Source organism: Panicum virgatum, chromosome 6K (assembly GCF_016808335.1).
Source record: "Panicum virgatum strain AP13 chromosome 6K, P.virgatum_v5, whole genome shotgun sequence".
Classification (NCBI taxonomy): Eukaryota; Viridiplantae; Streptophyta; class Magnoliopsida; order Poales; family Poaceae; genus Panicum; species Panicum virgatum.
The window spans coordinates 9,729,116-9,754,111 of record NC_053141.1 but is presented as its reverse complement, the minus strand read 5'-3'; the positions used below and the strand labels follow the sequence as shown (position 1 = coordinate 9,754,111).

At 44.3% G+C, this 24,996-nt stretch overlaps 4 protein-coding genes across 6 annotated transcripts; 2 read left to right on the top strand and 2 right to left on the bottom strand.

Annotated features, from left to right (window-relative positions):
- The first annotated feature begins 5,587 nt into the window (after positions 1–5,587).
- On the top strand, positions 5,588–12,738 carry LOC120711644 (putative aconitate hydratase, cytoplasmic). 2 transcript variants are annotated; one of them, XR_005690367.1, is made up of 21 exons: positions 5,588–5,840; positions 6,973–7,077; positions 7,568–7,728; positions 7,805–7,897; positions 8,060–8,245; positions 8,336–8,497; positions 8,650–8,794; positions 8,887–9,029; positions 9,375–9,431; positions 9,516–9,595; positions 9,679–9,754; positions 9,839–10,024; positions 10,109–10,176; positions 10,274–10,392; positions 10,468–10,589; positions 10,869–10,967; positions 11,114–11,593; positions 11,679–11,777; positions 11,866–12,108; positions 12,212–12,437; positions 12,470–12,738. XR_005690367.1 is itself a non-coding variant. In XM_039997247.1 (20 exons), exons 1-20 carry the CDS (start codon positions 5,588–5,590, stop codon positions 12,278–12,280), a joined length of 2,946 nt encoding a protein of 981 aa, XP_039853181.1. In that variant the 3' UTR covers positions 12,281–12,724. The 2 variants fall into 2 exon arrangements, 1 of the variants encoding a protein (XP_039853181.1); XM_039997247.1 differs by having other exon boundaries at positions 12,212–12,724.
- Positions 12,739–15,187: 2,449 nt separating this feature from the next.
- LOC120713210 (stigma-specific STIG1-like protein 4) lies at positions 15,188–15,559 on the bottom strand. Its single transcript, XM_039999215.1, has one exon. It carries the CDS (start codon positions 15,557–15,559, stop codon positions 15,188–15,190), a length of 372 nt encoding a protein of 123 aa, XP_039855149.1.
- Positions 15,560–17,826: 2,267 nt separating this feature from the next.
- LOC120711642 (cysteine-rich PDZ-binding protein-like) lies at positions 17,827–19,739 on the top strand. Its single transcript, XM_039997239.1, has 4 exons — positions 17,827–17,971; positions 18,119–18,236; positions 19,334–19,425; positions 19,518–19,739. Exons 1-4 carry the CDS (start codon positions 17,956–17,958, stop codon positions 19,580–19,582), a joined length of 291 nt encoding a protein of 96 aa, XP_039853173.1. The 5' UTR covers positions 17,827–17,955; the 3' UTR covers positions 19,583–19,739.
- A 201-nt stretch (positions 19,740–19,940) lies between these two features.
- Positions 19,941–23,489, bottom strand: LOC120711641 (microtubule-associated protein 1B-like). Of its 2 annotated transcripts, none has more exons than XM_039997236.1 (3): positions 23,093–23,489; positions 21,903–22,028; positions 19,941–21,822 (listed from the first exon to the last, which is right to left on the bottom strand). In XM_039997236.1, the coding sequence occupies exons 1-3, from the start codon at positions 23,423–23,425 to the stop codon at positions 20,269–20,271; spliced, it is 2,013 nt and encodes a 670-aa protein (XP_039853170.1). In that variant the 5' UTR covers positions 23,426–23,489; the 3' UTR covers positions 19,941–20,268. The 2 variants fall into 2 exon arrangements, with proteins under 2 accessions (XP_039853170.1, XP_039853171.1); XM_039997237.1 differs by lacking the exon at positions 23,093–23,489 and adding an exon at positions 22,378–23,038.
- Between the last annotated feature and the right edge of the window lie 1,507 nt (positions 23,490–24,996).

Here is a 24,996-nt window from a genome sequence, read left to right as displayed (position 1 = left end):
GATATAAAATCTTAGAAAAATAAAAAAATACAAATTCAACTATTCTGAAATTTATAAAACAAGATCTATAACTTTTGTTACATAAAGTTTTTCATTTGATCAATGTATCTTGCTCAATTTTAAATACCAGTTTAATGCACTTTTATTTAAATCTCAAGATCCATTATTTGGATGCATGTCATCTTTGGCCAGAGTGTTGCATATGGTGAGCATAGTCTTGTACAAAATTGGTAGGCCCAGAAAACATTTCTAGAATAAGTTTTTAAATTAGATCTTGCAATATGTCTAATTTAAATGGGATATTTATCCATGCTGCTATACTGAGTATTAGAAGCCATAACTTTTACAGTACTATTATTTTATTTTTTAAGAGATATAAAAAAAGTTTGGTAAATTTTAGATAAGCACAACTAGACCAAATGAATTATTTCAGATTTTTCTTGGTACAAGAACTATTTTTCTTGATTTAGATACATTGATAAAATGAAAAACTTTATGTAACAAAAGTTGTAGATCTTGTTTCATAGAATCCAGAACAGCTGAGTTTATATTTTTCCAATTTTTCTACGATTTTATATCGATTTTACAAGTTCACTGTTTAATGCGTCCTGGGCGCCAGGACCTAAATGTAATTTTTTTTACATTTAGGTCATGTCGCCCACTGGATGGGCGACATGCACCCTGTCGCCCATTAGGGGGGCGACAGACACCTATTTTTGAAAATTTCTTTATTCGACATATATTTTTGAAATTTTATTTTTTAAAATATAAAAATGAAAAAAGCTCTCGAGAGAGAAGCGGAGCCTATGGATCGGCCCAGGTTGGTTTTGGCTGCCTGCTACAAATAGCCCAGAACGGGACGTGCACAAATTGGGCATTTGGGTGCAGGAACCGCAAATGTTAGGAGTCGCTCGGGTTACTGGCAGTTAAACCATCGCTCGAGGTTTAATAACTATTTTTTATTTCAAAACAAAAAAATTTTGTTCCCGAACAAATGTTTTATACTGCTAAAACAATTAAAAAATTATTCTGAAATAAAATAAATTTATTCTAGAATAAATTTGACTATGTACTAGTTTGTTGGGCGAATTTAAATCCAAAAATATAAAATTTAGAGTGGATGACAAATTGGGGGGGGGGGGCGTGTGACCCCCAGCAGCACCGTAGGAACGGGCAGGAGATTTGCCACGTGCACATGCAAAGGGCCTTGGGAAGGATTTTTTTTCAACGCTCCTAAGTGTCCGGACGTTCCATAGAAAATTTTCTTTGAACAATCTGTTGAAGCATTAAAAATTAGTTAGTGAAACATGACTATATGGTCGACTCCAGGGAAGAAAATTTCCGCCGCAACATAAACACTATGTTTTATATAACATTTACTTTGAAACATGCAGAAAACAATAGTTACAATATTGATACTTAACTATCGCAACATATATATGTCGAAGTGTTTGATTTTTTTTAAGATTTCAGACATTAAGATGCTCATGCACGCGTACGCATACTACTATATCACTATGCACATCTTTAAAATACTAAATAGTAAATCTTAATAGTAAAATTCAAGTTGACGAATTTACCGTAAATGTCTCACTGTCTACGGACACATCATCTATCATTGAAAGAACAACGTCTATTAAATTTTAAAATAATAAATTAAAAGAATACGAGCACTGGTACCGATTGGATAACTCAAATGCAAGATATCCTACCCGCTAATTACGCTCGGTTCAGTATATTGGGGATACTCGCTTTTATCACTCACTCACTAGAGTGTACTGGAACAAACGGTAAATCCATCCTACGAAAGATGATATGCTAGCTTGGAGGATCACATTTCCATAACAGAAACTCGCTATGTTTTTTCTGGTTGTGGCTGGTGGCTATTGCTGATTTGCTGTGAGAGAAAATTATTGTTGGCTGGATGGTGACTAGTGACTGGTGTTGAATTGATGTGAGAGAAAAATAATATTGTTGGTTGCCAGCACATCAACAAAGTGAGAGTCAGAGCTACTATCTCCTATCCTAGGAAAGATGCTATACGATAACTTTTTTTTTTGAAAGTACCCAGAAGCATTAGGGAATTATGTAAGAACTCAAGTGAACACTCGCGCCGACCTCGCGCTCAAACGCATGTGGACTGCTGAGAAATCTAGAACGCGTCTGAATTATGTAAGAACTCAAGTGAGCACCCGCGCCGACCGCGCGCTCAAACACAAGTGGACCGCCGAGAAATCTAAAACGCGCCTGGAGGCTCACAGCCGCACACACGCACTCAGGGCTTGTTTGGATGCGACCCTAGACCAGGCAGCTGCTGCCAGGCAGGGATCCTAGCCCCAGGCCGACGAAATTGACCGCCTGGATGCACTGCCTGGCACAAGCAGGTTTCCCAGGGCTCCATCCAAACATGCCATCATACAGCTGCAGACACGAGCCCGCAGCCCGTCTGGGGATTAATCCCCGGTGCGACACCCAGAATCGCTCCATCCAAACATGCCATCATACACCTGCAGACACGAGCCCGCAGCCCGTCTGGGGATTAATCCCCGGTGCAACACCCAGAATCGTCCCGGACGGGGTTCGAACCTGGGGGGTGGCCTGGCCACTGCCAGTTGCTCACCAACCGAGCGTTCTAACGCTCGTTCGCTACGATAACTTTTTTGAAGAAAGGCTATACGATAACTATCTCCTATCCATTGATGGGATCACAAAAACGACAGACGTCAGAGCAATCATCCCGTTGGCATCCCGCCCGTCCCCACCACGGGAACAGGCAAAAGGCGAGCCACGCCACGCCACGCCACGCCAAGCCAGCCAACAACAGGCCGCATCGGATCACATGATCCGCACCTGGTTGTTGCCTTGCTTTCCGTTGGCCGCCGCCCCAGTCCGAGCCATCCCACCGGTCCCTTCCTTCCACGGCACAACCGCCCCGCGGGCATCGCATGGGCACGGGGGTGGCAGTGCGCCGCACGGCTCCGGTAGCTTAGCCGATCGTGCATCCGTCTACAACCGTCAGCAGCTGCCTGCCTGCCTGCCTTTTATCCGCTAGCTAGCAGCATAGCTAGCTTCTGCGTGCCAAGCTTCTTCTGGTCGCGATCCAAGTGCCTGCCCAACTCGACGGTCACACGCGGGGGGTCGACGGCTCGACGTGGTGGCTCCTGCCAACGAAGCTTCTGGGTGCGCGCTCCCTTGACGTCCCCGTGGCCAGTGGCCTGGCGGTATTTACTTGAGTAGGTTTTGTTTACGTGTGCTGTTTCTGCTGTCATGTTTTTTTTTGATGCAATGGAAGTTTTATGGAAAATTTTATAACATTAAATTCTATATATCATATTATAAGTTTTTATTAATATGATAAGAAGAAAGAAGAAGGGAGTTTCATGAGATGTGAGAAGAGTTTCATCACCATAAAACATATATAGTACAATTACTTAATTTTCAGTCTAAATAACAGTGCCATAAAACTGTGCAGGCCTTAAGCACCACTACTGTCGCTAAAATTAATAGCTTTTTTCTTTTCTTTTTTTGCGGGTAGCTATAGTCTATTTATTCCCTGCTATAGTGCGTGTTACAATGCATATGAGTGCGCAAACACCACCTCGTGGTTACACGTACAGATCCAAGTAGGGACTATATACCGTATGCCAAGACAAAGATACGAAGACCGCATCATGTATTTTAATAAGTAAGCAAACTTGTACTCCCTAGAATAGTTAGGGCCCCTTGGTCTGGCTCCAAGGACGTTGTCTTCACCTGAGAAGGTAAGAGCATCTTTAAGAGCTTTTATGTCTATGAATAGCTAAAATTATAATATAACTATTATGTAAAACGAAATAGCTAACGAAAAAGGGATTAAATTCAATAGTTTCTCCAAAATCTAAAAAGGGATGGCTAGCATTCAGCGCTAGGCAAAGATGTCTAGCGGCACACCCTGGATAGAAAACGAGGATAGAAGACGAGGTAGACAGAGTTTCTGTTGAATGCGGTTTTTGTCTTCCTTTTCTTTTTTTAGCTAACTCACTCAAAATACAAAAGCTTTTAAAGATGCTCTAACATGATGATATTGCACGGCTAGAAGCATACAGCCTGTTCGGCTGGTGGTTTTGCCCCGGTTGTTTACTGTAGCAGCTGGTTTTTTGTGAGAGGATGTAAACTGTAGCGGCTGATTACTGTAGCAACTACACGTGATATAAACTCGATTACGCGTGTGAGCACATACTGTACTAGTACTGTAGCTACGTTGGTACTGTAGCTACAGTAAATCAGCCAAAAAAAGATCAGCGCAGCCGAACAGGGCCATAGTCACTTTTTTTTCAAAAAAGGAGGAGAAAATGAACTAGGAAGAGGTGGGAGCTGGTGAAGTCAGTTTTTTAGATCGGCCGTTCCCTGCTATATGTGTGCTACAATGCATATGTATAGGGGTGCAAAGAGATGATCTTAGATGCACTTTCAACTCTTTTTAGTTCAAAATTTTGTACTACTTCTTCAAAGTAGAACCTCCAACTCTTTTTAGTTCAAAATTTTATACTACTTCTTTAAAGAAGTAGAACTAAATAGAGTTAGAGGTGCGCCTAAAAAATATCAATTTGCACCCCTACATATGCATGGTCCAAGCTAAAACCCATTGGAATTTGGACCACACCAAGGGGCCTTTAATATCCCACGGTATTACCAAGGGGCCTTTAATATCCCACGGTATCCAGTTTCAGAGACATGCACCCGTGCCAAGTTTAACCAACTGATGTGTGAGCTTACGGAGCAATGTAAGAAATAGCGGGCTAAAATATTTAGTGAAATCTCTTCTAAAAAGCTAAAAGAGCAATAGTGGAAGCTAAATCATTTAGCGGAATAATAAGATAATCAATAATTACATGCAAATTTAGAAGAATCATTGGTCTAACACTCTAAAAATTAAACTCAACACATCTCTTGACTGTCCAATTATGCCTTTGTTGCTTCGTTTATGATCCACCCTAGTTATATTAATTTTTTATTTCTTTCGAATAAATCTTTAGCGCACATAGCGGACAAATGTTGTACAGCGTAGCGGTAGATCTCTTAAAAAAATAATAGCGGGCAATAGCGGGTTATTAGTGGATAGCAATTTTAAGTCGACCAAATATTATTCAAATTTATACACACTCCAAGTGCCGCAAAAGCACCTGGCGGCCTTTCCATCTCCGCACGGCCGGAGCTGGACCCCAACCCAAATACCCAACCGAAGTGCCAGGCAGACCGCCCCTGCCGGCCCCACCTGCCAGTGAGCCAGCCCGCGCGGCCCCGTGGCCGCCACGCCCCTCGGGGCCTCGCCCCCGGGCCCCGGCGGCCGCTCGCCGCGACGCCTCGGAGGGCAGCGCAGCAGCAGTGCAGCACACGAGCCCGCGGCAGATCCAAGTAACGAGGGTCGGCCCCTACCCGCAACCGTGGTTAGTTCGCTGATATTCCCATCAGCCCAGACTGCCAAATCCTATCGCCTCCGCCCGCCCGGTCGCCCGCCAGTCCGCCCCCAACCCCCCTGCGCCGCTCCGGGCTCCGCCTCCGGGTTTCCTGATCTCCCATAGCCCATCACCCCCCACTTGCGGCCTCCATGTATAAAGCCGCCTCCGCCCGCCTCCTCCTCCTCAGATCCCTCTCCTCCGCCTCCTCCGCGCCCGGCAAGTCGCGCCTCGCCGCCTCCGCCTCCGCCCGCGCCGCCCTCCCCCGCCCCTGCGCCGCGTGGGTCGGCCGCGCCGGGCTCGCGCGCGCCGCCGGGACCGCGCCGCGCCTCGCCGCCGCCAGGGCGCAGATCGGGCCCGCCGTGCCCGCCGTGGAGCGGTTCCAGCGCAGGATGGCCACCCAAGGTGCGTGCGTCCGTGCGTGGGGTGGTCTGCCGTCTCGTTGCGGGTCGTCGTGTGGTCACGGGCGTGGGGCGCCATCTGGTCACGGGTCGTCTCGAGATGGATTCCATTCCACTGAGATCGTGTTGGGGTTTGTCTCTGGACGAAGCGACATTTGCCGGATTCGCTTAGGGGCTAGAGGTTTAGGGATCGAGGCTGACAGATTCCTAGTATTACTACTTCGCTCTTTAACTTTTGTCTAGAGATTCGAGATGGATGTTTTGCTACTTTTCTCTGTGTGTGTTGCTTTGACTTGCTTTCGTTATGCGAGATTGCTGCAGTATGCGTATCGTGGCGTCTGATTGTTAGCAGTCCATTCAGCTTAGGTTGCATCTTACTTAAGCTAGCGCTTTTCTCGCATCATGTGGTAAGCAGAAACAGAGCTCGAGCTGAGGATATGGATTGTGATCAGTAGTTGCAACTCACAGGCGGGGGTTGTACTGGTTAGTGTCATTTGTTCTGGTTTACAACTAATTTATCCGGGGGGGGGGGGGGGGGGGGTTACTGATTAAATGATTAGATGAGGAACTGGGTGTTAGGCAGTGATGTCATGCTTGTTTTGGTGTTCCCTGGTGGTTGTGACTTGATTCCTTCCTTCTGAAAGACCTTATGTGAAAATAGCGCCTTCAGTGGTGTTTCCTAGGATTGGTTTGGTACTATAGGGATAGGATTACATGCATGTGCTGGGATTTGATACAACACTGTGACCCTTTTTTCTGAATTGATGCCATCATTGCACCAGTAGTCTGTCATGGACTTAAGGTTATAGTCATGATCAGTTGTCCAATAGTTAAAATTCTTGTTTGTAGATATGTGTCTTTTATTATGTGTCTGCTCCCAATCTCATGGGCATTTGTTAAGAATAATCTATAATCGGGTAATTTTCAATGAACCATCAACTTGATGACTCGTTCAGTTGACTTTGAATCTGTCTTTATACATACTGTACTCTCTTTACTGTTAAGTGCATTAAGACAAATGCAGTCTAGCAAAATGCACCTTTAATAATTTTTGCCATGAGTAATTTATCATGGAACATTCATTAGTAGCAATTTGTTAATGCACCATTAATCATGCTTCTTTACTTCGCTTTCAGCAACTGAGCATGCCTTCAAGAATATTCTGACCAGCCTCCCTAAGCCTGGAGGTGGTGAATATGGAAAGCTCTACAGCCTTCCTGCACTAAATGATCCAAGGATTGGTAATTTTTTTGCTTGCATTTTGAAACTTTTTCATTCCCTTTACTTTTGTCACTGCCAATTTATTATGTACCTTTTCAATTTTGCTGTGTATGTTGAGTGTAATTTTAGCATCCTAAACTACAGAAAAATAGTAGTATATGCTTAATATTACTTCAGTCCCTATTCTTCCAGTCAGACATGAGGGTTTGTTTGTCAGTTTCTTTTCTATCGGTCAATGATCCAGATTTTTAGGAATAAAATAGCAACACATTCTATGCTAGTCCTTGAGAAAACTATGTTTCCACATCAAACTTGAACTTGCCGACATTTTTACATTACACGATATTATTGGTTATATTTTACATTGAACCACCTCAAATTGGCGTCTCCCTAATCATATTGTTTGTGTTTGTATCAATGCTATGGTTTATCTATTGTTGATACTGAATGTGTATTACATCTTTTATTTTTTTTCTTTACTGAGTAAAGGTTTCTTTCGTGATCTATCAGATAAACTGCCCTACTCCATCCGTATTCTTCTCGAGTCAGCTATCCGCAACTGTGATAATTTTCAAGTTACCACAAATGATGTTGAGAAAATCATTGATTGGGAAAACACATCTCCAAAGTTGGCTGAGATACCATTCAAGCCAGCACGTGTTCTTCTTCAGGTTTGAACTGGCAACATCACAAATGATCTCATCTGTTTCTAAATGCCTTTGGTCATCGTTGACATAATTTCTTCAGGACTTCACTGGAGTTCCAGCAGTTGTTGATCTTGCAGCTATGCGTGATGCGATGGCCAAGTTGGGAAGTGATGCCAACAAGATCAACCCATTGGTACATATATTTTCTCTCATTTCTACCTGAAAACTGAATAGTCAATGTATTTCTGAACCATTAGAAATTCCACAAAGGTTATTTCAAGTAGTACAGATGTTTGGGTCCTATGTGACATCATCTTAACATTTCCTGATTTGGGCATTTTCATTTGGAATGCAGGTCCCAGTGGATCTTGTTATTGATCACTCAGTGCAGGTGGATGTAGCAAGGTCTCCAAATGCTGTACAATCAAACATGGAATTGGAATTTAGTCGCAACAAAGAAAGATTTGGTTTCCTTAAATGGGGCTCTAGTGCTTTCCAAAATATGCTTGTTGTTCCCCCCGGTTCTGGTATTGTGCACCAGGTAAATGTGCTGGACTTATGGAAAATTTCTGCAGTGCTACCATGACTCCTGACTAACTCCAATTTTTTTTAATTCATACCCTAATATCAGGTCAACCTTGAATATCTGGGCCGAGTGGTTTTCAACACAGATGGCATTCTCTATCCTGACAGTGTAGTTGGTACTGATTCACACACCACAATGATTGATGGTTTGGGTGTTGCTGGTTGGGGTGTTGGGGGTATTGAAGCTGAGGCTACAATGCTTGGTCAGGTAAATCAGTTCACACTGTAAAATGCTCTTTACGGAGCTTACCTTGAAATGATTTAGTTGCTTATGACCTTTTAGTATGTTGTACTTGGGATTTAGTTAAGAATTTTACTCTCTTAAATAAATGCTGTTCTATTTGTTATTTCCTTACACAGCCAATGAGCATGGTTTTGCCTGGTGTGGTTGGCTTCAAGTTGACTGGAAAGTTACGGAGTGGTGTCACAGCTACGGACCTTGTTCTTACAGTGACACAAATGCTAAGGAAACATGGTGTTGTTGGCAAGTTTGTTGAATTCTACGGTAAGTACTTCATGTTAGTAGATGGAATGTGTTGACCTGATGCAATATGATTATACACAGTTGACACATTTTCCCTTTTCTTTTCTCTCCAGGTGAAGGTATGGGTAAGCTGTCTTTAGCTGACAGGGCCACAATTGCAAATATGTCACCAGAATATGGAGCTACCATGGGCTTCTTTCCTGTGGACCATGTGACATTGGACTACCTTAAACTGACAGGCCGCAGCGATGAAACTGTATGTTTTCACTGTGGCAAACTCTTTTATTTGCTACCTTCACATTAGTATTTTCATGTCAGATATAATCATGAAATATTTGGTGATGCGTAACATATCCTGGAATTTTCCCCATCTGTGGCATAATACTGTTCTTACTCCCCATGGGGATGTGGCTCCAAGCTTCTCCAGTTGGCTTTCTTCAGTAGGAAACTGGTCCATATTTGTTCTAGAAAAGGGTCTGGTAAAATTCAATGGATATAAAGTTGTCTCCCCCAAAACATTATGTCCTGTTGCCATCCATACTATTGTTTTTTTGTCCTATTAGTTTCATTTTGTAATTTGAATCTTCAATGTTTCATTTAGGTGTCGATGATTGAAGCATATCTGCGAGCCAACAAGATGTTTGTGGACTACAATGAGGTAGCCTCCTTTTCTCATGGCTGCCATGAGTCTCAGCTATTATTTGTTGCGCAAAATATAAACACATTTGCATTATGATGGCAGCCTCAAACAGAACGAGTTTACTCCTCTTATCTTGAACTGGACCTTGATGAGGTGGAGCCTAGCATTTCTGGCCCAAAGAGGTATTTTCTTGACTCTGTCCTGATTGGACAATAGTACTGCAGTTCTGCTTATTAGGGGTCTTACTGTGTTTCTTAACCTGTAGGCCTCATGACCGTGTCCCTTTGAAGGATATGAAATCAGATTGGCATGCTTGCCTGGACAACAAAGTTGGATTCAAGGTAACTACTTGGTTTTCTACCATTTATTGTGCATAACAGTGCTTCATCTGACATTACTAATCAAATATATGTCGAAAATCCCAGGGTTTTGCAGTGCCTAAGGATCAGCAGGATAAGGTTGTCAAATTTGACTTCCATGGGCAGCCAGCGGAAATCAAGCATGGTAGTGTTGTTATAGCAGCAATAACTAGCTGCACAAACACCTCAAATCCTAGCGTTATGCTTGGTGCTGGCCTTGTAGCCAAGAAAGCCTGCGAGTTGGGTCTTGAGGTTTGTTCTTTTGTAATGTAATCACATGCTATAGTAGTAAATACTTAGCTGCGCTGCTGATGTGAAATGGCTCTTTTCCTTTAGGTGAAACCATGGGTGAAGACTAGCCTTGCCCCCGGATCAGGAGTTGTCACGAAGTACTTGCTTCAGAGGTATCTTGTCATCTCTTAATAAAGAATAGTGAAACATAGAATTTCAGTGCATATCAGATGGCATCTTAGAATAGAATCTGGTGATTTCTTTTTACAGTGGTCTTCAAGAGTACTTGAACCAGCAAGGATTTCATATTGTTGGCTATGGATGTACCACTTGCATTGGAAACTCTGGTGATCTTGATGAGTCTGTATCAGCTGCTATTACAGAAAATGGTAATTTGACAACATTGCCTATCTAGTTTCGGTGAATTTCAGTATGATTGACTTATGGCTTATCTTTGTGCATAGATGTTGTTGCTGCTGCTGTTTTGTCGGGCAACCGGAACTTTGAGGGTCGTGTGCACCCTCTGACTCGGGCTAACTATCTTGCTTCACCACCTCTTGTTGTTGCTTATGCACTTGCTGGCACTGTAAGTCCATGTTGTTTTCTCACACTGATAGTTACCATAACAGGGGAGGTGGTATACTGGTAATGGATCATGGCCCCAGTGCCCTCTTCACAATCCAACTTGTCCCTTATATATTTTTAGCTCAAAATTGTAAAGATAAGAGCCTGGCCCTTTTTGAGACCGGCCCTTAGATTATCTAGGCTAAAATTTGAGGCGGGGTGATTATCTAGGCTAAAATTTCAGTATAGCTGGGCTTTAAATTGCAGGTAATTGGTTAACATTGTCAGTTGTACTTTTCAGGTTGACATTGATTTTGAGAAAGAGCCCATTGGAATTGGAAAAGATGGCAAGGAAGTCTACTTCAGGGATATATGGCCCTCAACTGAAGAAGTTGCACAGGTATATTATGTACTGAAACTTTGTTGCCTTTCAGTTATTTGTACACAATTCAGTGTTGTTACTTTCGTTATCATTATTTATACTGGAGAACTTTCTGTCTCCATTTATTTCGTGGCAATAATGGTTACTAAAATGGTACCCAACAGGTTGTCCAATCTAGTGTGCTGCCTGACATGTTCAAGGGCACCTATGAGGCTATCACGAAAGGCAACCCAATGTGGAACCAGCTAACTGTCCCAGAAGCATCGCTCTACTCATGGGATCCAAAATCCACTTACATTCATGAGCCCCCGTACTTTAAGGACATGACTATGTCCCCACCTGGTCCCTTTGTGGTGAAGGATGCCTACTGCTTGCTGAACTTCGGGGACAGCATTACGACAGATCATATTTCACCTGCTGGAAGCATACACAAAGACAGTCCTGCTGCTAAGTATTTGATGGAGCGTGGTGTGGACAGGAAGGACTTCAACTCATATGGTAGCCGCCGTGGTAATGATGAAGTAATGGCAAGAGGAACATTTGCCAACATTAGGATCGTGAACAAGTTCTTGAACGGAGAAGTTGGACCCAAGACCATTCACGTTCCTACTGGGGAGAAGCTTTATGTTTTTGATGCAGCCATGGTATGTTAGATGAAACTGCTATTATGAGGTTTGTCAATTCATTTCTCTCCATACATTCTCCTAATACCCATGGCCCCTTTTGCAGAGATACAAATCTGAGGGCCTTCCCACCATAATTCTCGCTGGTGCTGAGTACGGAAGTGGCAGTTCTCGTGATTGGGCTGCCAAGGGACCGATGCTCCTGGCAAGTTCTTCTACTCAGATTTTGTCCTTATTTGAATCATGTCTGGGAAGACATAGTATTGACACATTTGGTATGACATTATTTTCAGGGAGTTAAAGCTGTGATTTCCAAGAGTTTTGAGCGCATCCACAGAAGCAATTTGGTGGGGATGGGAATCATTCCTCTCTGCTTCAAAGCTGGTGAGGATGCTGATTTGCTCGGCCTTACTGGGCATGAGCGGTACAGCATCAACCTCCCTACCAACCTCAGCGAGATCCGTCCTGGCCAGGATGTGACTGTCACAACCGACAATGGGAAATCCTTCACCTGCACCCTTCGCTTTGACACTGAGGTACATGCACTTCAGAAGATGTATGTTTATTATATAATTGAACTAATGGCTAAGTGTTCTCAATTGGTTGGCACACTGAATCACTTTCTTGGTTGTGCTGCAGGTGGAGCTGGCGTACTTCAACCATGGAGGTATTCTCCCCTATGTCATCCGCAACTTGGCGCAGAAGTAAGGCAGATTACACTGGTTCACCCGCGATGGCAGATGGCACATGGCAGGCTCGTCACCCCCACAAGGTGGACGGCCTGGTTGGATGTAGAGTTTTCGCTATGGATCTCAGGGCCTTTGTCAATTCAGTCCTATCAATAAACTCTGAAATAAAAAAGGCGGAGGCAGCGGGACCCACCAGTGGGTGTGTGCTGATTGAGCAGCTTCGCCTGCTGTTTGGTTACAATGATGAACCATGTTGCAGAACAGTCTTGAAATTCCTGTTTCACAGACATGTAGGGCGCGGTGTAAATGATTTCGGTGCTAGTCCCATGGTTGTGCTACACTGCTTATGCTCTGTACCGATGTTCCATTTGGTATTTTGGTGGTTTTTTTTATCTCATTTACGCTGCTGGTACAGATTCCTGTAGGTAATTGTATATTTGGTTTGTTGTCTCATCTAGTTGCGTATGGACGAGAAAATTGTTGTGCCTGGAGGAACAAATTTTGCGTTCATTTTTTTGAAGCAACAGGAGGGGATTGCTCCCCTACTCATTATAAATATATTAAACAAAAGGAAAAGAGTTGTACACCAAAAGTCTTGAGAAACAAAGAAAAGAAATGAAGCAAATCTGGGCTATTAATCAAAATGTGCTATCCATTCTTCTAATAGAGGCTTATGCTTAGTTTTGACTCGGTGTAAGAGCAAGAGTTCCTTCTTGAAGACCAAAATTTTGCGTTCATGATTTGGCTTGACAAAGGTCGCTGAGAATTCTATTGGTTTGCCAGCCAAGGCACGTGGGTTAAGCCGGGACTTTTTAGTAGCAATGCCTTTGGATATTCATGCTGAATTCTACAGGTGAGACTACGTGCTAGAAATCTGAATGTTTGGGTATTCATGCTGAATTCTACATGACTACGTGCTGGAAATCTGAATGTCATGATCGAGTTTAGAAGTTTCGATGGACTAGAGTCTAGAGTAAACTTATTTTACAGAGTAGTCCAGAATCGTTGTAGTGAGGATCTGGTCAGTTCATACTGAAAACGGACGGGAAGTTAGCTTGCAGTCGCTAAGTCTATCTTTAGGTTGGGATCAGGATTCAGGAAACAATCATGAACAACAGCATATCTAGCAAGCATGCAGTACTATTATAGTTAAGATTGGTAATTTTCTCTGTTGAACAGATCAACATTCACTATTGCAGCATCTGAAAACATTATTCTGCTAGAACTTGTTGCTGTACCAGAAGACGCGGGCCTTGCGTCCGTCCTCGTCGGGCTCGACGTAGATGCACTCCTTTAGACCTCCCGCCATGCCGCCTCGGCGAAGGGCGTGGGGTCGAAGCGGTAGTACTCGCCGAGGACGGGGCAGATGGCCCGGGCGGCCTCCACGGCGCGGTAGTGTGGGGGATGGCCGGCAAGTGGTGGTGCGCGACGTGCGTGTCGGCGATGCTGTGGAAGAAGGCCCGCCCGAGCGAGCGCGCCCTGGACTGGTTGCTTTCTAATACTCCCTCCGTTCCAAATTATAAGTCATTCTAAGAATTTTAAAGAGTCAAATCATCTTAAAGTTTGACCAAAATTATAGACAGAAATATAAAAATTTATGACATCAAATAGGTGCACTATGAAAATATAACTAATAAAGAATCTAATAATACTTAATTGGTATCATAAATGTTATTATCTTATCATATAAATTTGGTCAAACTTGAAAATTTTGACTCTTCAAGATTCTTAAAATGACTTATAATTTGGAACGGAGGGAGTACCTCGGTAAAAATTGCAGTTCCGGGAGTTCACATTTTTTATTTAATTTATCTTCAATATTATTTATTGCGCTTTACTTCCACATTTATCCTTTCTAGAATTACCATGTGCAGTTGCTAGGATTGGAACTTAGAATGGTAGAGGTAGCAACACATAGAAAATCTAGTACACTTTAGATAAAAATTAGAATAGATTTTTCGGCCTTGCTAATTTCTACGCCCGATAATTTTTTTATTGGACGCTCCGTTGCAACATCAAGAACACACGGTTGCAACATAAAAGATTAATTTCTACAATATAAAAAACACGTACTTAAATGCATCACAACATCTGGACGCAAAGAACAAAATTCCCGTCGCAACATCACAGCTATGTTTCATGCGACATCCATTAAGAATGGTAACATGCAGAAACAATATTTGCAACATCGACACTTACCTTTTGTGACATCCAAAATTATATGCTGCAACATTAGAAACCATAAATTAAAAACATCGAATAAAATCCGATCAACATTGCAGCAGTATAAATCATTCTTTGCAATATCTAAAAAGAATCATTGCAACATCTTAGCTCAGCGCCCTACAACTGCACTGTGGGATGTGGCTAGCCTGCGCGCGGCAGGGCTGCAGCGAGGCTCGCCAGTGGTGCCGCGGGGGGGGGGGGGGGGGGGGGGGTAGCCTCGCGGCAGAGCTCATCACTGGGGAGGTCCTGCAAGGCAGCAAAGCTGATGGGTGGAGGCTCAAATCGGTCGAGGAGGGCGAGAGCAAGCCGCAGCAGTAGAGCGAGCAGAGAAGCCACCTCCCAACAGCAAAGGATAAAAAGAGCTCAGTATACGTGGTGTACGACTTGACACGTGCCGTCCGATATTTTGTTTCCCATTAGACGTCTTACTACTTCCGTTTCAAAATATAGATCGTTTTAATTTTTCTAAATTCATATATTTTGTTATGTATCTACACATATATTATACATAGCAAATACTAACTTAGAAAAATCAAAACGACCTATATTTTAAAATGGAGCGAGTATTACCATTACCGTAGATTTTTATACATGCCCCGGACCCTGTGCAAGCGGGAAGTACGTTCACCGGGCTGCCTTCCTCTCTTTTCAGAGTGTCACGTCCCTCCCCACGGCCCATGCACGACTTCCTTCGGTGGCATCAGACCGCGTAGCCGCAGACGCCGTTGAAGCATCCGGCGTCCCAGCAGTTGTTGCCGCAGCGGCCGCAGTTCTCGGAGTCGTTCTGGGAGTTGAAGCAGTAGCCGTAGCAGCAGATCCAGGGCCAGCTCCCGCACCCGTAGTACCAGGGGTCGCACCCGCCGCAGTGGTGGGCGTCGAACGAGGTGTCGACGCAGACGCCGTCGCAGCACTCGGCGCCGGGGAAGGGGAAGCCGTTGACAGGCTCGATGATGTCGGGGCACGGTGCCTCGCTGCTGCAGCTGCTGTCCAAGGTCGCCAGGAAGCGGCTCCTGCGGCCGACGGAACGCGTCCCCAGCGCCACTGTTGGTAGTAGAGCAGTGGCGGCGGCCATGGCGAGGGCGAGTGCCGCCATGAGGAAGATTCCGGGTGCTTTTCTCATGGTGTCCGATCCGGCTGTCCGCAGTCCGTACGTGGAGGAAGGACGAAGCTAATAAGCTGCTGGGGGTGATCGATGGGCGGAGGAACAAGTGCTTATTTATGTCGTGTGTGTGTGTGTACACCTGTTGAAGGCACTGCATGTGCAGTGGAAAAATTCAGAGCGTGCAATCGCAAAAGCCTGGAGTGATGGGCGTCCACGGTCAACGGCATCACCCACACTGATCCTTCAAAGTTATACTTCGAGAGCACTAATATAGTTATATAGGACCGTTCGTCCTTGCATTCGCTGTCACCGGCAATGGCTTCTCTTGCTTGCTTGCCGGCATTATTCTATTAAATTGCAACTCGAAATCAGAATGCATTGCATTCTGCAAGCACAGCAAACGTACCATCTGTTCATGGTTAACTCTGCCGGCTCCGTCTTCAGTCTTCACCGGAACAAGATTTGAGTCAAATCTTAAAAATATAAATTATAAATAACTATCAAGTTGTTGAGTTTGAAAATATGAAAATTATATGAATAGATTTGTCTTGAAAAATATTTTTATAAAAATTTACATATATCATTTTTCAAAAAATATTTTTAGAGAAATAAGAAGTCAAAGTTGTGTTTTGAAGACCATGTCGCTATCCGAAACGACTCCCTTTACCAGTACGGAGGGCATAGAGAGCAGCAAGCACTATGTTCAGTTGGTTGTGGCTGGTGGCTGGTGCTGATTTGTTGTGAGAGAAAAACATTGCTAACATGCTGGTAGCTAGTGCTGGTTTGGTGTGAGAGAAAATTACTGTTTGCTGATTGAAGCGAACAGAGTGAAGATTTAGTTTGGACAGTAACTACTCCCTCGGTCAAAAAAAAAACAAGTCATTTTAAGAATTCTAGGACAAATTAATAAGAAGGTAAAAGAATCATGTTTGTCTCTATTTATTATTGTTCATATTTGGCACTAATTGATTCTTATATACACATGCACTTTCTAAATAGGATAAAATGACTTTTTTGGGGTCCCAAATTTCGAATCCTAGAGTGACTTTTTTTTTGAACGGAGGGAGTAGATAGCTAGCTAAGCAAGCATGTGCATGATAGCGCCTTACTTAAGGTCTTTTTAGCAGGGCTCCAATCCGGCTCCCTGGGCAGCTCCTCTTGGAGAGTAGCAAAAATGTTTCTTTCTACGAGAAAGTGGAGCAGACGGAGCCAAAAAAAAAACAACCACTACCTTCACCTTTTCTGCAGGGAGCCGAAGGCCTCCTAGACGGGCCCTTATATATTCGAAAATGGGGCAGGTTGGACTCCGCGCAGACACTCGCACCTCACCATGTCAACGAATAACTCTTACTCCATGGTATTCAAATTATAATTTATTTAACTTTTTGACGGTATAAGTATGATCACTCGTCTTATTCAAAATTTTATGCAAAATATCACTTTTGTTTATTATGACTTGTTTTATTAATAAAATTTTCAAAAATAACTTAAATTTGACTATATTTTCATATTTTTGAATAAGACGAGTGGTCAGATGCGAAGCTAACATAAACATTAAGTGGTGCAACGTTAAATTAACAAATAAAATTTTCTTTTGATGTGTGGTAAATATTAGCCAATTTACCTATAAAAATTATGTGTGTTGCGTGTGCACTAGGCTAACATACTATGGTGTCGGCTCTGCGAGTGGTTAAACCTGAGGTCAAAAAATCAAACGAATTATAATTTAGAATAGAGGAAATTAAAATTATATACCTACTGTTGAAATTGATCCGTTCTTACTCTAACACAGCTTTCACTCGCTTAACCTAATCACCATAGTTTGTCTAGATCGTGCCGCGGGACCGAAACAAGATGTCGTGCAAAATCTCAGTCAAAAGCCTATCCATTTCATTATCAGGGAAATTCACCTCTTCCAAACATGTGTTTTTATTCAAAGTCACGCGCATCTACTTCTAACTTCTTGATGAATGATGACCAAAAGTTCTTCGGTCTCATCCAATCCAACAACAGAAAAGGCCCTCCGGTTTCCTATTATTCCTGTAAAAATTTTACATGCAGACTCCAACCCGAATTTCAAAGAAATTTACAGGCTCTGGTTTGCCAAACCGATTTGGTCAGTTTTCGAGCTGGGCCCATGGACGCCAACTTTTTCCGTCCGAATTGGGCCCATAGAGCGGAGGTATGTCGGCCGGGCCTGTTCCGGATCTGGCCCAATGAGTCAGGAATCCATTTGGCCCAACCCACCTGAGCCCGGCCCGGCCCACCGCCACCGCCTTCTCCTCCTCTCTTCCCCCTACCTCTCGCCCCCGGCCGCTTCCCGAGTCCCAACCGCAAGAGCAGCGAAGGAATCGGCGTCGGCGGCGATGGTGTGCGCCAAGTGTAAGATCCCCTCCCCTCCTCGCTGCCCTAGATGTTTCTCCGGCCGGATTTGGCCGATTCGTCTTTGCCCTAGGGGTTCCGTGCCGGGATCTGTTCTTTTTCCTTCTGATTTTCCCCTAAGATGGGTTGGGGGGATTGGGGATGCAGGCGAGAAGAAGCTGGGGAAGGTGATCGTGCCGGACAAGTGGAAGGAGGGCGCCAGCAACACCAACGAGAGCGGGGGCCGCAAGATCAACGAGAACAAGCTCCTCTCCAAGAAGAACAGGTCAGCCTCCCTCCCTCCCTCCCTTCCCCAATCCCCGGCCGAGCCGCCTCCTCCACCACTAGTTCTTCGCGATCAAGGTTGAGCTGATGCATGTTTCTTGGGATCACAGTTTCATTTACTGGGGTCTCTCGAACAGATCAGGTAGGGCTGGGGTTTCTTTAAGAAAATAGGCAATCACCAGAGTGAATGGCTCCACTAGGCACTAGTCAACATGAGGACATACAGTAAATCAGTAACCAATCAATCAAACAGATTGTTTGCTGGCTGAACTTAATGGGCACGCTGGTAGACCTGATTACTGACTTTGAGGCACCTAAAGGATTTTATTTTAGAAATTGCGGCACCTTTTATTTCTCCCACAATTGAATCTGATTGATAAATTGGTGATATGCCAGAGAGAGTTCATGAAAGTTTGGGATCGCGGTCTGGCTGTATGATGTACTGCAATGGTGACACCACAGCAGCCTGATGCCCCTAATCCCAAATTCTATAAACAATAAACTATTCTATCGGTTATTTGGTGTTATCAGAGAAATGGTCACGCTGAGTGTTATATTTGGGTGAACAAAGGAATAGGAAGACATCACCTGTCAAATTAATGAAACTTTCATCACTAGTTATGCGAATTGATGAGGGGAAGGAATAGGAGTTTTGATTCTGTAAGGGATGAAAAGTTGAAAACAGGGGCTAGATATAGTTTCTCATATGGATATGGGGAAATAGGGCACTGAGATTTTCATTTCATTTAGGCTTCTGTAACTCTCATATTCTGGTTAGATCCTTATTTTCAAGGAAGGTGCTCCTTAATTTCCATAGAAATATCTTATGTTGCCATTGGTTTGTCTATATTCTGTGTGTTTGCTCAGGAGTCAAGATGTACTGGTTCTAAATCTGCAGCTTCAAATTTTAACTAGTTTTGTGCATCCATGGATTCTTTAACCTCTTTGGATATTTTTCAGAACAAGCCATCTTTTTCTTGTCTCTATTGAAATTGTATTCTTGTTCTTCTTGTAAATTGTAAATGTTCAAATCATATCTGTTGAAGGTATTAAATTGGGATTGTGATCTAACACTATGCACTTCTGCTTAATTAACAGGTGGACTCCCTATGGAAACACCAAATGTATAATCTGCAAGCAACAGGTGCACCAGGACGCAAAATATTGCCACACCTGTGCTTATTCCAAAGGTAAGGAACTCCATTAGAGTCCATGACTTAACGAGATTCTATCTGAAATAAGTTAATTCCTGATTCTGATTATAGTGCTGACTTTCTTTCAGGAGTGTGTGCAATGTGCGGGAAGCAAGTGCTGGACACAAAGCTCTACAAGCAAAGCAACGTGTGATCCTAGCTGTATACTTAACTGCTAATTACTTGTATTAAATCTCGTACTCACAATCTAGCCATTGGATGTACTGATGTGTGTTATAACAGAAAAAAGTTTGTACTTTGCTAACTGTTATGGAAGATGAAATGTTTCCAAAATTAAGTCCCAGGCTCCAGCAACTCGAGTTTGTGTGTCTGTTGTCGCTGTTGCAATCGAAAGCAGTGAGTTACGTGAGTCTTGATTTCATGATGCGAAATCAGAACTAGCATGCCTTTTCTTTTTATCAGAATTCATATGACCTCCATGCAGACAGTTTCTGCAGAGGTTTCCATTTCTGAATATCCTGCATTTTTTAAACGAAAGCGCATTTCAGAGGTGTTACAAACCTTCACTGCCAATGGAACAGTTTGTCTGAACAGTGCTTCTTGTTTGCTGCTACATTACTGGTACAGTTTGTCTGAACAATGCTTCTTGTTTACTGCTACAGCACGAACAATGACGACACTATAACCTGTCAAATGTACTGCCACAATTAGACAGATGCATCAACTATGGCCAGGTCAGCCTACTAGGCTACAACTAGCTATATACTTCTATGAAGTAGAAGCACAAGAGACTAAGTTACATTCTACAATGCACAAGAGAAATGAAGTAAAAATCCAATGCTTGGAATTTTATTTCTGGATGCGAACTGCAGTTCTAAATTAGGTTTTCTGGTTGAGCACATGACGAAGCTGAATCTTCTGGGTTTCCATCCGGGCTTCTAAAAGCTTTGCCTTGAGGCTCTGCCTCTGAACCAGCTCCATGCAACCTCTGAAACCCCGGTTGAGCTGGCTGTTCATCGAGTCTGGTGAGCTCCACTGCAGTGTACTTGGGGTGCTGGCTCCCATATCTAAATTCAAGCCTTTGGCATTTGAGAACACACCATTGGGAAGACTTGCACTCGATGATCTCCCATTTGTCATCTCTGCAGCATCTTTAGTGCGGAATTCGTAGTTTTTCAGCGGGGATGACTTCCAGAGCTTCGATATGGCAGACTCTTTCTTGGGCTGTTTCATGTCGGTCAGGTACACATTGCTCAAGTCATCACACAGCTTGTTGGTCTGCCCACCCTCTGAATCGTTTCCACTCGTCCAGGAAATTCTGTCAAAGATCTTGTTGACTGAACGATCACTTCCATATGGCGAGTGGCTTGAGCCCTGCATCTCTTCATGGCTCATGGTCTCCCAGCTGCTGCCATCTTCCATTTCGCTCTCACCAGAATGGCTTCCATCTTGAAACAATTTGGCTCGATTTTCCAGAAATATATCAGCCGCTGGGCTAGCTTCTTGGATTTCTGATTCACACATTGCATAGCTCTGGTTTGGACACGGTTCAGTGTCCTTTGTAACAGTTTCGTCACTAGGGCGCAGCTCTTCAAAGATGGCCAATATATCTTCTGATGCTCGTGGCGGCTCATACGTGAATTCGACCTCTTCCTCTCTAACCGCTCCAATGGTCTGTATGATATTGCATGCTGCTTCAACAACTGTGCTGTCTCCTTTGGAAGAGCTAAAAGTGGAAATGAAAGCCTCTACATCCTCCTGAAGTTTGCTCAACTTTTCATATTTGGCCTCCAGAGTGAGTTTGGAATCGACAAGTTTCATCTGCACTCGCTCCTCGCGCCACACCTCAGCCATCTGTAGCAATTTCCGGTCCTCATCCAGCTCACCCCGCAGTTTGACGGAATCCTGCTTCAAGACTTCAATCTCTGACTTCTGTTCCTCTATCTCCCTCACCAGCTTGTTGCACACCTCCTCTGTGAGTTCCCGCGTCTTCTGCTCGTTATCATAATCCTGCAGTAGCTGCTTCGCTGCCATTTTGACCTCTTTCAACTCATCAACAAGTTTGAAGTTAATAGTCTCCAACTGCCTCTGGTTCTTTTTCTCATGCTCCAGGTCTGCCTTCATATCTTCAAGAATGGCTCGAACCTTCTTGTGCTCTCTGTTCCGCCAAGCTGCTTTCTCCTCTGCGAGTTTCTTGAACAAGTGATCGAGTTGCTTCTTTGCTGAAACCCGCTCAGCTTCTAGCTTGCTCACCCTATCCCGTGCCCGCTGAAGCTCCATCTCAAGGCTAGCAACATAACTTCCCCCATGCTGTTCCTCAACGAGATTTAGTTGGCTGGCAATCACATAAGCACCATCTGGTTCAATGCTCTTTATGCTTACAGGCTCCCATTTTGTCGCATCCTCCACGCCAGAGGCAAGACGAAGATGTACCTGCACAGTTAATCCACTGCATTAGTTCACAGCATGGAATCGAAAACAGCAATTTTGGTGCAAGTGATTTCTAGCTTTACCTTGTGGAGCTCTCCACTATGTGGCTCCAGGACGGAGTTGGGGCTTGAAATGTCATCCTTTAGACAATGGTGGTGGCCAAGAGGATCCTTCCTCAGAAGCTGAGCTTGCAGATGTCTTGGTATATGCTGTCATACAAGGAAGTGAACCAACAAGTGACTAAGAAAGAGCAACCAATTGTCACAAAAGCAGAACAAAAATAAGCACTGATCATTTCCCTCCCTTCCCAGCAGAAAGACTAATATATGGGTAAAAATTCAGACAGTTCCACAAGATTTACCCATTCTAGAAGTTACAGCTCACAGTTATTCCTGAATGAATCATAATAAAGAAGCAAATCTCTGAAAGCCAAAGGGAAAAGATGAATCGTCTGTATGAGTATGCCTATAAATCTGGGGGGACTCTGCTGAGTGGATCATTCAGATCTCATCACCAGATATGACAAATGACAGCGATGAGTTCAGTGAAATAGCATACCATCTTTTGAAACAAGCATCTAGTATTGTTCATGGAATGAACAACAGCCCCATCGCAATCAGCAAGGTTAACTATTCAGGTGGAAACTGAACTCACGACTAAGTTTACACTGAACATCTCACTTGGTAAGGTAGCTCAGCAGTGACTCCAGTAAATAGCCATCCACACACCACAGCCGCAGGGGACAAGCGGGTTACTCCGACATCAAGAACCCTAGCAAGGTACAGCCGTGCCCCGTGTAATTGCACGGCACGCCGACGGTTGAATGAGCCCGGAGCAGATCACATGAGCGGGATCGAGTTGGTTGGGTGCGTCACAAGGAACGCGCCCATTGCCTGACCCATAAATGCCGCCCGGCAACACTGAAACGGACGCGTTTATATATATAAAAAAGAAATGGAAAACTGAAGGGGACGAGACGCCGCCATAAATGGGGATCTGGGCTTCGATCCGGCAGCCGCCGTGCGACGCCGCAACGGCTAGAACTGCTTGCCGCCACGGGCTGGAACGGGGGCGGTACTGGTACGAGGGGTAGGGCGAGTACGGCGGCTTGAGGGGGGGAGGGGCGGCGTCGCCGTCCGGCCGTCCAGGATTCGCCTCCCCGTACGCCGAATCCGGCAGCGTTCGAGCGGAAGCAGCTGATTCAAGCTAAAAATTCGAACTTTTTTTTTCTTTTTATTCGAAATGGGGAGCGTGGGGTGGGGAGGACGCGTACCTCGAGCCCGACACGGGCGGCGGTGGCGTCGGCGCGCTGGCCGGCGGCGGGTGCCTCCTCGGGTGGCCGCAGCCGCCACACCGCCGCGGCCAGCCACCTGACGGAGGAGGGCGGGCCCCCGCGCGGCTTCTCCGCGCCGGCATTTCCCTCGCCGCCCCGCGCGTCCCACCGGAGCTGCGGGGTCGAGGGGCCGCCGCCGCGGCTGGCCGCAGCGCCACCGGCGGCGGTGGGTTGTGCGGCTTTGAGGGCGCGGCGTCGGCGGAGGCGGCGGGGAGCGCAGGGAAGCGACGGTGGAGTGGAGGAGGCGGCGGCGGGGCGGGAGGCGGGCGGCATTGCCGGCGGGGGTAGGTTTCCAGCGGCTGGAAGGGGGGCGGAGAGTGTGAGACGTTGGAGCGAGCGGAGAGCAAGAAGAGGCCGCGAGGGGTCGGAAGCGACAAGGGGGAGAGAATTAAGGGACTTGGATGGAAAGGGGACGTTTTTTTTCGGGGGCCTGTAAGGAAGTCGGCATTGATGAGCAGCACGTGCCCATGCCTTCTGATTTGATTGCAAGTACGAATGTTTGGAGAAATTGTTTCAATTAGGTTTAAAAAAATAGGCCAACTGTTAGTATCCCTAAGACGTGTGTTTATATTTTTCATTGAAATGGAAGGAAAAAATTGCGTTATGAGAAGATTAGAGAAAATAAAGACTTCCACAACTAAACCTAGACCTTAGCCAACTTGCCCTGGATTGAGATCGTAAGGAACTAGTCCAAATTGATTCCATTTAATCAATTTATCGTCCATTGATCAACTCAATTAAAAAGAATCAATTCTAGTAGTTTTTAAAATGTGTCATGAGCAATGCCTATAATTTAAACACACTTCACGAGCACAAGTTAAACATTATATCGTTAAAAAAAACAAGTTAAACATTATCACACAAGCACATTCATACATAGAGTTCAAATTACATAAAAAGGTTCAAAGTACATGACACAAGTCTTAAAGTTCTGCAGCGGAAAGTTCTACATCGCGTTCATTCCACATATAGCACAAAATAAGAAGGTTAACACTATGCTGATAGTGTCTTTCTCATAGCCACCGGCTATCTACTTATTGCTCGCACCTCCGTTCGCGGTGAAAGTTCCCTAAGATGGCCTCTAGCTACGGATCACCTACATCAACTTAACAGTAGCACCATAGTACAAAGTGTATTCGCATGACTTATCCAATAAGAGTATATACTTGCCCGACCTCAAGGAGAATGCATTTGGTTAGTAACAAGGAAAGGTCATAGTATTTAATTTTGCATAAAATGCATCTAACTTTGATCAAGTTATATTAAACAAAAGACATTATGATCTCTATATCATACATCAATACTATTGCATAAGTAAAGTGATCATAAATCATGAGCTCAATCTTCCTGAACTTCCTCGATAACTCTACGTTAAAGTCAAAGTACAAGAGCATGCTCAACGACCAAGAGCACAACTATTGCAATAGATCAAAAAAACTTGTAGGGGTGTACAACTTTTCCCACACGAGAACAAGACCAACGACCATACCCACAACAAAGGATAAGTGCTGATTCATGCCTCAACTGTTCACATACCCATTCCCGACTATGAAGGAATAGCTAGGAGCCCGGGGGGACGAGTGCACTAGAACCCCCGATCACACTCCATCATAACTTGCACCAAATCCGCTCAAGGCAGGGTGCGTCTTACGCCACTTAATTTACCATCCTATTATTAAGTATGTGGTTTGTACGAAAAAATGCTCAAGTATCAAAACAATTGCGCATGGGTCCTTAATTGACCCAAGCAAGTCTAACCATTTGAGTTCCACTTCCAACATGGCTCTATACCTGCCCCAGTCCAAATCATCATTCATAGTTGCTCAACTTTTATCCAACATTGA

What these genes read in the sequence shown, in the direction of transcription:
- LOC120711642 (XM_039997239.1), top strand. An exon ending in CTCCTCTCCAAGAAGAACAG is followed by an intron (nt 18,237 to 19,333) that starts GTCAGCCTCCCT and finishes CTTAATTAACAG; the next exon opens with GTGGACTCCCTATGGAAACA. An exon ending in CACCTGTGCTTATTCCAAAG is followed by an intron (nt 19,426 to 19,517) that starts GTAAGGAACTCC and finishes ACTTTCTTTCAG; the next exon opens with GAGTGTGTGCAATGTGCGGG.
- LOC120711641 (XM_039997236.1), bottom strand. Translation starts at nt 23,425, where the DNA reads ATGCCGCCCGCCTCCCGCCCCGCCGCCGCCTCCTCCACTCCACCGTCG. An exon ending in CCGCCCGTGTCGGGCTCGAG is followed by an intron (nt 22,029 to 23,092) that starts GTACGCGTCCTC and finishes CTTGTATGACAG; the next exon opens with CATATACCAAGACATCTGCA. An exon ending in ATAGTGGAGAGCTCCACAAG is followed by an intron (nt 21,823 to 21,902) that starts GTAAAGCTAGAA and finishes TTAACTGTGCAG; the next exon opens with GTACATCTTCGTCTTGCCTC.
- LOC120713210 (XM_039999215.1), bottom strand. Translation starts at nt 15,559, where the DNA reads ATGGCCGCCGCCACTGCTCTACTACCAACAGTGGCGCTGGGGACGCGT.
- LOC120711644 (XM_039997247.1), top strand. Translation starts at nt 5,588, where the DNA reads ATGTATAAAGCCGCCTCCGCCCGCCTCCTCCTCCTCAGATCCCTCTCC. An exon ending in CCAACAAGATCAACCCATTG is followed by an intron (nt 7,898 to 8,059) that starts GTACATATATTT and finishes TTTGGAATGCAG; the next exon opens with GTCCCAGTGGATCTTGTTAT. An exon ending in ACAACAAAGTTGGATTCAAG is followed by an intron (nt 9,755 to 9,838) that starts GTAACTACTTGG and finishes CGAAAATCCCAG; the next exon opens with GGTTTTGCAGTGCCTAAGGA.